Source organism: Chanos chanos, chromosome 10, assembly GCF_902362185.1.
Source record: "Chanos chanos chromosome 10, fChaCha1.1, whole genome shotgun sequence".
In the NCBI taxonomy this organism is placed as follows: domain Eukaryota; kingdom Metazoa; phylum Chordata; class Actinopteri; order Gonorynchiformes; family Chanidae; genus Chanos; species Chanos chanos.
In genome coordinates, this window is record NC_044504.1 from 32,477,608 (window position 1) to 32,488,722 (window position 11,115).

Genomic DNA, 11,115 nt, shown 5'->3' on the forward strand with positions numbered 1-11,115 from the left:
AGAGAAGTCTGTTCAATGCACGCCACAGCCGTAACAGTGAGCAGATGAATACCACTGTACATCAGCACGTGTGCTTCGTAACATGAGAAAATCTATTCATGATCCCATCTTCTATCTTGTTCATGTGTATCATGCTTACGGAGATGCCACTGGCAAATCACCTCTCTCGTGTTTATTTTTGGTTTGATGGTACCTTTTATGATGGTCAGTGAACAGACTGATATGAGGGGAAGCACGTAAAGCTCCCAAAATGTAAAGCTGTGAAGTAAATCGGTGTTACTGGAAAGTTACTCATTTCATTGTCTGACTAATGCATTATTAGAGCTGGAAATTGTCGATGAATCTTGGGTTGTCGTGGATTTAAAAAATAATCTTTTAAGTTGATTTGACATATCAGAAATGACTGTTTTGGAGTGCCAATGTATTGTTTTCATTCTTAGTTAGATCACCGTGTAATTCTCACAATAGGATGTTTTAACTGAAATGAAGGTGGTTCTGTTATCGTAATCTCGGTTTCTGTCTAAAACAGCGTGGTTGATATCTGATTTTCTACTCAATAAAATCTCTTCATATTTATTTGGCAGAATGTGCTGTTAATTGTACTGACCTCAACCGAGTCTACTTTGACAGACATATATGAGTCCTCCACAGAAGAAATATTCAATACATGAGCTCTTCTCACTGAAAAAAAAACCTGTCACCAAAATTTCTAAAACCGTATCTGACGCTTCTTCTCTGCGAGTAGTGCGAGAGTAGACATTTCTGTCTTTTTATTGGCTTCATGCAGCTTTCAATAAAAATGTGAAAACCTCCAATTGCTCCACTTCCCTTCCAGGTCTTTTCAGATTTCATTAAGTTAGATCTCATTACTCATAATGAAAAGCAAACATTATTTTTTCACATGAGGTGGTAATTAGCTTTTAGAGACTCCTCATAAATGAATCTCAGTAGAATCCATTAATTCTAACAAGCAGTTCCTTACACAAGCACAGAGCTGAGAGAGAAGAAAAATGGTCTTTTTGCTCAGTATTGCATATGAAAATATGAAACTTTTTTTTTTTTTTTTTTTACAGAAAAGGAAAATCCAAGGCTCTGTTTTATATAACAAATTTGTATTTTTCCCCCATTTAACCAAATACAGAATTCATGATGCATGCCTGAGAGAAATCTTACATCACAGTGTATTTATTACATCACCTGGTCGATTTCATAGAGATTTTATATGACAGTGAACTGCAGTTATACATACCAAATATGTCATGTTTCACAAAGAAGTCACAGCTTTATACGAGAGAGGTTTTGACCGCAGGGAACAGACCTCTCTACCTCACTGCTGTACTGTCACACACACATCAGAGTAAATATTACCTCAATAAAACCCATCCAAGACAGAGCAGTGGTGATCTTGCATTATGTAGTATACTCTTCTGGTGGTAAATTAAGATCATTCACTGGGGAGATGTGTATAATTCCCATTTTTTCTTCTCGCTGTGTGTGTGTGTGTGTGTGTGAGGATGCATACCAGTATGTGTGCATACAGAGATTTGGTTTGAAACATTGTCTAGTAGTGATAGTCCTGACTGATTATGCCTATAACATATAGACATATCATAATTTATATTTATGTTGATGAGATGCGGTATGTTTCAGTGTAACTGTACATATTACAACATTCTTTGGAGTAAAAAACGACTGATTTAGGAAAAAAAAAAAGATCACGTAAAAATCTGCCAGAAATATTTTTTGTAGCATTTTTGGCTGAATACATGTTTGGATCATGTCATTTTTTACATCGGCAATCCATTGAAATATATTACTATGTCTATTAAAATAAATATTGCAAAATATTGTAAATATTTTGAAATACATGGCCTGTGAATATATTAATTTTAATATTGCTGTATTACCACATGTTAAATTATTGTTTGGTTCACTGAAACATCTCTGATTTATTGAAATGTTATTAAGTAAAGACAGTGTAAAGGGTTCTGTTATCCCAAATGTGGAACTTTCTGGAAAATCAGTTTCTGGTAAAATGAAACAGGCAGATGAAGTGTTCACCTCAAACAGCTAAAAAAAAAAAATACAGTGCTTAATTACATCACATTTATCTATTTATGTTCTCTGTCGTTTCTTTTAGTTCTGTCATATGGTGAAATGCTGTATTGTTAGTGGATGGATGCTCATGGTCTGAGTGTATTCGCAGTATTGACTGCCCTCTTGAGTTATATCACACTGTCCCTCATACATGTATGTGTGTGTGTGTATATGTGTGTGTGTTTGTCTGTGTGGGGGTGTGTGTGTGTGTGTGTGCATGTGTGGGTGACCTTTTGAACCGCATGACAGTGGGATCCATAGCAATAATCCTAACTGAGTTAAGATGTTGCTGGTAATGTTGAGATGTTGAGAATGACTGTAATGGTCTATCTACAGGCTGAGGTCTCTTTGGTCAGGAAAGAGCTGTGGTGGAGACTGGTTTTGACCCGTTTTTCCCTCTGCCTGCGGTTACAGAACCACACACGCACCACCTCCTTCTCCAGGTGCAGTCCCTCTGCCATGCGTACAATCTCTTGTGACGACGGCTTGCTCTTTTCCATAAAGTTCCTCTCCAAGGCCTCCTTAGCTCCCAGGCTGAAGATAAAAAATGAAATAAAGGGTTGCGTCAAAATATCAGCTGGCAGAGACGATGAAGCCAAAGGTCGGTATTAAGTTCCCGCTCCAGACATACCTTATGGTTGTCCTCCTTTTCCGTTTGCGCTCGTGCATGCCCATTTTTTCATTAAACAGAGCTGGAGAGAAAAACAGAACAAATTATTCACACATAAACTATGTGCAAATTCTCGGAGCTGTCAGGTGCCCTCACCGGAACTGAAATGAAAACATTTTCTCTCTTTCTGGCCCTAGAGTTTCCATCTCTGTGCTGCTCCGTGTTGCCCTTATCTGAAGCATATCTTTAACTTTTACGGTAAGCAATGCGTGTCTTCACGCGAACCATGGGTTCAAGTCACATTTTGGCCACTCACCGCCGGCCTGCTCAGCTTCTTCCAGCCACTTGGCCAAGATGGATTTGAGCTTGCAGGCGTTTTTGAAGCTGAGCTGAAGGTTCTCGAAGCGACAGATAGTGGTCTGGCTGAACTCAGAACCATGTACGGCTGCCAGAGCCTCTCCCACGTTGGTCTGCGTGTAGCCTGTCAGTCAAAACGCAGAGTTAACTTCGTGTTTGGTAAAGGCTCTCGACACACCAAGCACTTTCCATACATATATTGTAATACCACACACTGGGTACAGTGAACAAATGGAGTTGTGAAAACTAGGACAAACCCAGCTTGATGCGACGCAGCTTGAAGTCATTGGCAAATTTCTCCAGCTCACGGATCTGGGGTGAGTCCATGTCGGGGGGTTCCTCTGGGGGGCGGCTCTTCCTGCGCAGCTCCTGCTTGCTGTCCCCCAGGGTAGGCTCGTCTGTTAGCAGGGCCTGGGGCAGCGGAGGGAAACTGTGGCTTAGTGCGCATGAACCTCCGCTCAGACCATGCTCTGGAAACTTGTACAGACAGGGGGCTAGGCCACCATTGGGGTAAAGAGGGTAGACACAGAGGGTAACGTTAGAGGAGTTGGCAACTATCCTGACACAGAGCTGACAGCTAGTTAGTTTCAGTCTTGACACATCTCCAGAGCTGATGACTCCCAAACCAACCCTGCATTATTTATTAGCGAAAGGGGGTCACCAGAGTGCCCTGAAAGCATGATTCACTCACAATGAAATTTACACCACAATTCCCTGGCTTGACTAGCTTGTTTTCTGAATACCCCTTTGAAACTATAGTGTATATAGCATACTCAATATACAGTGTTATACTATATGTGCATATTTTTCATAACAAGGGCAGTTTCTTAGTGCACAACTCCCTCTTGTGGTTGATTAGACTGCATGGATTTTTTGCCACAGTTCCACAGACAGACAGTTTGAATTACTACCATATTTCAGGGTTTGCAGAGGTAACTGTACAATAACATGTGAAACAAGAGTTGTTTCTGTATGTGTCTTGCGTACAGTATGGTACCCCACACTATTCCAACACTATTTTCCCTGTGGCACAGAGCACTTGCTTACACATGCTGAATCAAACCAAACTATACATTTCAAGATGTTTAAAGGAATAAGAAGAAGAAGAAGAAGAAGAAGAAGAAGAGGAAGAAGGGGAAGAAGAGGAAGAAGGGGAAGAAGACAACGACAATGATACACAGAACAGGCTGTGGCAATTTTAAGTTCAGAGAAGTCTTTAGCCAAAGCCTGGCAACCATATGTTTCCAGTGGGATGATTTGCAAGACAAACAGCATTATTCAGAGGTGAGCTTCTAAGGCTGAAGGACCTCTACTGATAATCACTGAGTGTGTCTTGCCTGTTCATTGATTATCTTGGAGTAATTGTTACCTTAACAATAAAACCACACACACACACACAAAAAAAAAGATTTAAAAAGACTGTGTTGATATTGTCTGTTTTAGTCTGTAGGGGGAGGCATAGCATAAATAAATATTTTTAGTTCAGGTAGACTATCAACACAAATCTCTAAACATCTAATGCTGGTGAAACCCAGAATGATTGTGATGGATATTACACATTATTTATTTAATCATATCAGTAAATGTTGTAAACCAAACATTTAACTGTAGGCATTTGGAATAGAATGTTTTTTTTTCCCAACAAATATTGCTTCTGTCATACAAAGGCTGTGCCTGTAATCTGAAATAAGTATCCAATCTAGGCTGTGATCTTTAGACCATGCGTGGAACAGTGGCTTTTATGACCTCAGTACATGATTAGAGTGCTATTGTGTGAGCAGTACCTTGCAGTGAATTGGCTCCGTTGACCATGTTGGGATGTGGTACACTACAGGTCTGCAGGATACGGGTCTGAGAGATGCTGGCTGAAAGCATTTCCTGTGCTGGGAACAAAGGCTAAATTGTCATCATACAAACACTCACATACTCACATAAGCGCACAGCCACACACACACACACACACACACACACACACACACACACACACACACACACAGAACCACCATTGACTTTTGTTGAAAGTACAAACAGTCGTAAATAGGCTCTACAGGAGAAACATTCACTGAAGTAACAGGAGCAGTAAATCCACGCAACCCACCTGCCATCATCCCATACGTGGTCTGCTGGTTGCTATAGTGACAAGGAGGCACGGTATAGTGGAGACTGGCTGAAGCGTTGCCAAGGGCAGAGGTGGACAGGTGCATGTGAGAGCGTTTGGAGGACTGGACCAGGGACAAACCCGGGGGAACTGGGCAGAAGCAGAGCAGAGCAAACTATCAATGATACCATCACATACATTGTTAAAAAAAAGTGCTGGAGAAAAGACTCGGAGTATATTGACATAGGTTATTCCCCCAGAGAGGTGAACATACCTCCATTCATCAATTTTGCAACCTTGTGGGTTAGAGAAGACCTCCAGCACCACTTGCTGTCATGATCTTATCTGGGTTATAATCATTCAGTGCAGCGCCCACAGTACCTAATGCTCAAAGTAATTCTATTAGAGCTGATGAAAAATGTATATTTCAAGATGACCCTTTCCGTTCCAAAAACGTAGACGGGTTGTTTGTGATCCGTGCCGAACCTCTGGCACACGGGTTACATAAGACGGATTGACATATAATGTCACACAGTTATCTCTCAGTTCTTCTCTTTGAATTGGTTCCATTTCAAGTCAGGCAGTTGACGTGACTAAAACTGACAGCAGAGTTTTTAATACTTACACACTCTATAGGGTGAGTCATACTCAGTTCTGTGAATCCATTACCGAGAAGGCCTCTCACTAATGTACTTATACAGCCTCCTCAGTGAGTCAAATAAGGACCTTAACTCAAATCCACATCAGGCCACAACTCTGGAAATTTCTGAGAAGACAGAGGTATAATTCTGAACCCAAAACATCACTGAGTTTATTTTGACATTATGTAAGATTTACAACCCTCTTTTGAGATTATAATTATAGTGAATTTATTGAGAAAGCACGTACTTAAAAAAAAACAAAAAACAAAAAAAACAATGAAAAACTCATCAAATGTTAAGCCCATCCTTAGAGGGAAATCATACAATTAACCGATTGTGCTGCTTTGTGGAGCTTCTCAAAGTCTTACTCGCAGATGTGAGGAATCATTCAAGTTTGTGAATTCCAAGAGAAAGTAATTTCACCAAAGCCACGTGGAGTGTAAAACCTATAATACAAACCTATAAAACCTGAATAACAAAGGAAAGCTAATTTAGCTATCAACACGTCAAAATAATAACATGTCTCTTTCTGTAATTATCTATGTGGAAGTGACAGCTGTGCAAATTGAGCTTATTAAACACATTTACATAATTTTGGTTTATTTAAATTAATTACCATTTGTCATTCCAAATCTTCCACAAGTGCCTGAGGCCTTTACTGTGCAAATGCAACAGTACAACCTGCCCCCCTCCCCCCCAAAAAAAGAACCTTGGACATTTTCCTTAGAAAAAAGTACCTAAAGTGGACCTGTGTAGTCAAGCTTCGCAGTCTTGGACGTGGATTTTATACCAATTAACAAGGAGCATGCAGCGCGGCTGCGCGTGATCATGGGTAATCATGGATACACTTCACCAGCGAAGTCTTGCTACTCTGAGTAACATTAAAAAAAAAAAAAAAGACAAGTTATCAATCACTGACTAGTTTAAAGGTGCAGCTGAGCTGGAGATGGAGCCTGTGTGTTCTGAAAAGGTCATTTGATCAGCGTGAGTGTGTGAGGCAGCGGAGGCCGACGGAGGCTGAGGGGAAGAAGTGGCCGGGAGATAATGCGGGAGAATCTCAGAGATGACAAGCTGCAGGGGGGGGGGGGGGGTCACTGAGATTGGGCCCGTAATGACATCCCACGCAAAACCAAATGGCACACACATCTCTCTCTCTCTCGCTCTCTCTCTTCGTCTCTCTCTCTCTCTTTCTTTCTTTCTTCATTCATTCCTCTCTATTTCACCTTTTCATCTCATACTGGCTGTCAGGGGGCCTTTGGGGAAAATTACTCTCAGTATAACTGCTGCTCTCCCAACAATATATATATATATATATATATATATATATATATATATATTTCCACTGTGCATATATATCACTGGTATCTGCCTGCCTTATGACATAAAGGTAGTTCAGTGCGTAGAGTATGCAAATGAGTTTTATTCCTATTTCCTGTTTATGTGCACCACATCATGGAAAAAAGCAACAACAACAACAACAACAACAACAACAACAACAACAACAAAACAGGCCACTGAAAGAGGAGCTCCTGTTCTTGAACTTCAGAGACCTGACAACAACCACTGGTCCATCACACTGAACCAATGTTTCACTTTTTTGTTAATGGATAGTAAAATAAACTCAGTCTTAAGCTGTAATTTCCACCTGAGTCAGATGTGATGCGTCAAGTTAAACCGACAGTCCCGCTCGCATGGGGGTGTTTGGTACGCAGTCTTTAACTTCAACCCTAAACATATTCATTTCATTTAGCTGTTCGAGGCTCTGAGTATTGCTTCATTAAGATGGGATGAAAATCCTGCAGGAGTTACCTGGCGACACCATGTTGGTAGTGTGACTGGTGACGGGCAGACAGTCCGTGGCTCCAGCGTGGTGGTGCATGAGGAGTGGCAAAGCCGCTGAGTCGCTGGTCAGTGTGGTAAAGGAGTCGGCACCGCCACCGAAGGCCTGGCAGCTCATCGCCACGAGTTACGGCGAAAATGAAGGAGCGGACACACGCTGACTGTTTACCTCACCTGGGCCAAGATGACCATGCTGTGCCCAGGTACATCATCAGCCCACCTCTGTGGTACACGCTGGGTGTGTGCCGGCATTTATAGCCCACACCCCCCCGTGAACTATTCATCCATGTTAATGCCTCCTACACCCCCCCCCCCATCCCACCAACCCCATCCCACCCCTTTCCAGGCCTATTACCTGCAGCACCTTGGCATGCCCCAGCCTTTGCGAGGAGTGAAGCACTGGGTAATTAGAGCACTGAGAGAGGTAACTCGACACCCTTCTTTTCCCCTACGTCCGTTCCATTTACCGAGCGCCCTTCCACCGCTCAGTTAAATCCCCTTTGATTGTTTACAACTTGACTCAGCTAAGTGGCCAATTACAAAATGTCCAGGGAGCTTTGTCACATTTTCATTTGTTTTTGTTTCTCAAACTCTCCCTCGTTAAAGAACAATCACAGAAACACGTCACGCGGACACCCACTCGTGGGGAGAGCGAAAATGCCTAACTGAATATGTGGAGGAGTTGCTGTGGAGGAGTCTGGAACAAAATTTTATTTTGTGAGTCTTCAAGAGCTCAAATGTTTTCCACCAAGTGCCTAAAGAAACGATGGCAAGCTGACGTTGAAGGACAAAAAGAAGAATCATCCACTTTACAAATAAAATATAAAGCTTACTCAAATGCCAGTTCAATTGAATGTTATTTCAATACAAAAGAAAAAAAAAAGTTGCGAATTCAGGATTGCTGTGTATCTGTGGAACATGACTTGACCTGCTCTATCCCTGCAGATGCTACGTGTGAGGACAAGCCGGAGTGCACTGCCAGAGACAACCATCTGGTACGAGAGGATTAGCTGTTATGTGATTGGTATTGTGATGGGTCCATTTGTGCTACTGTTAAAAACACAAGTCTCAAAAATCCCTGATTAGTGCTAATCTACAGAGTCTTTTTTAGCTGTGAAACTGAAAATCGCTGCAGTCAGTGACTAAGCGGGTGAACATCTGCAGTGGTCTGCACAGCTGAGACATAATACAATAGGTGTGATTAAAATAAGATTATTGTGCCAAAGAGGGTCTATTTCTCAGATAAAATGCTGAAACATAAATATGGATATGTGTTTTTTTGTGTGTGAAATACAAAACACATTTTCACATGCAGTAAACATTTTCATTTTTGTGACGTTGCGGCACTACTTACTGAAGTTCAGGTGCTTTTCTTTAAATTAAGTCATCTCTGGCTGACCTATTAATAATGTCCTTTTGGGTGTAATCTGCAGTGTTTAGGATCAAGATAAAAACATCCTCCCCAGGATATTCAAGTGTAATCAAATCTAGCCAAGCAGTCACTAATGAATGGGTGCAAGGAAGTTCTCGTCTGACTTGTGTAATTCTGTAAATTTTCATAACAAAGCACCAAGCCTTCTCAAGTGCTTTCAGATTTACTCAGACCTCTTATTAAAGTGGATCAGAGGCATCTGAAGACACACCATTGTGCAAAATGATGTTAATAAAATAAAGCAGCTTCTATGATCTTGCTGATAGAACACGCTCTGATATGAATTGTAATATGAATATGTCACCAGCGATATTTTGCGGCCGTCCCATAAGCTTAGATCAAGCAAATCTGACTTGAGCTCAGAGCAGTAGAAGTGCAAGTGCTTTATGTCTCTTGTGGCATGAAGAACATTTTCAAAAGTCACACCTATAGTAAGTTCTGACTCAGAAGGGGAATGATTTTACACACATGCTGAAGGTGAGAGAGAGAGAGAGAGAGAGAGAGAGAGAGAGAAAGAGGAAGGAGAGAAGAAGAGAGAAATGGATAGAAAAGAGAAAAAGAGAAGGATGGAGAACAGCGTGATGCGGGGGGGTGGTGTTGGAAAGGAGTTGTGTAAAGCACCGGCCTCACACGCAGGATTAAGGGAACAGTGAAGAAGACCCTTTCCCATGGAAGCAGACAAAGGGTGGCTGATTTGAGAGAGTAAGATGATGTTCATTACATTTCTGAGGCAAAGCCCTGCACATTGAGCTCCCTTAGTCTGCCAGAGTAACCAAGCCCAGCCAAACAAAGCCCCTCAACTTAATTAGTCCTGGAAGCATGAGCTGAAGCAGTGAGTTCTGCCTTTGCACCTGTTCTAACCTGGTCCTCACTCAGGCCTAGACCAGTGCTGCCCCTGTCAGACCTCTCTCCCTTAGAGCAGTGGGAATATCGTGATCACTGGCTTTCTCACAGGTATCGCATCCAAGAGGCAATGCAGTACACATGTTAGGTCTAGTGAGTGTGTGCACGTGTTTATGTTTGTGTGTGTGTGTGTGAAACTAGGTGTAGGTGACACAGAAAAATCTGGTTCCTAAGCTTTCCCTGGTTCCTGACTTTTTAGACAACCAAGATAATTTACAGTCCCCAAAAAGACAAGTGTATAACATGGTGTCCATCAATATATTAACCATGCAGTAACCACAATTTCTTTTTATTAATCAGCTATTGTTTGCCATTGGAAGACTGATCGTCTAAATAAATGATTGTGTTGTGAATACCATTTAAAAAAAAACAAAAAACAAAAAACAAAACAGAGGTCATCTCATGTGAAGAAAACAAACAGCATCTCCCAGGTTTGTGCCTTTCATTCATTATGCAAACGTGAACTATGGCAGAGCTTAACGTGCTGATGAATATCTAGAGAACCTTATATTTAATTCCTAAAACATCTGCCCTGTGGGATCAGAGATACAGATTGCAATGCATAAACTGAACAACACAGTGGCCATGACCATAATTTCATCAGCATATTCACACACTGCGCTCATACTGAAAGGTTAGCTCACGGATGAGGGCGAGAGAAAGCTTTCTAGGTCTCCTAGTTTGATATAATCTTAGCTGTTTAACGTAGGAAATATTTTTACCAAATGTTTGCTTTCACAACCTTAACCATCTTCAGTGTTTCCCTTTGCAGAGATTACAGGGATTAGTTTTATACCTCCAGAGCTCAGTTGCCAGGCAATAAAAAAATTGGGTTCATTGTAAGGGGTCATAAAAGGTACGAAAATGTTATGTAGTTGTGAAGATATAACCATGTTATGTGACTTTTTCCACATCACATCATTCCCAGAGTATAATTGTGTAATATATATATTTTTTGCTCATGGCATGTTGTAGGCTGACTCTCAGTCAATGTTTTTTTTTTACCAAAAAATTTTTTATCAAAAAAGAATCAATGATAAATCCACAGATTATAGCCAAGACTATGATATATATCAGCCATCTAATCACGCAAAGACATTTCCTCAAGAATCAAATGTCTGCCTACCTGTAAAGCGGA

At 41.2% G+C, this 11,115-nt stretch overlaps 1 protein-coding gene across 2 annotated transcripts; it reads right to left on the bottom strand.

Annotated features, from left to right (window-relative positions):
- Positions 1-2,423: 2,423 nt before the first annotated feature.
- Positions 2,424-7,760, bottom strand: pou1f1 (POU class 1 homeobox 1). 2 transcript variants are annotated; one of them, XM_030787007.1, is made up of 7 exons: positions 7,623-7,760; positions 5,490-5,502; positions 5,154-5,231; positions 3,322-3,558; positions 3,024-3,188; positions 2,729-2,789; positions 2,424-2,631 (listed from the first exon to the last, which is right to left on the bottom strand). In XM_030787007.1, exons 1-7 carry the CDS (start codon positions 7,758-7,760, stop codon positions 2,424-2,426), a joined length of 900 nt encoding a protein of 299 aa, XP_030642867.1. The 2 variants fall into 2 exon arrangements, with proteins under 2 accessions (XP_030642867.1, XP_030642866.1); XM_030787006.1 differs by lacking the exon at positions 5,490-5,502 and having other exon boundaries at positions 5,154-5,312; positions 7,613-7,760.
- Between the last annotated feature and the right edge of the window lie 3,355 nt (positions 7,761-11,115).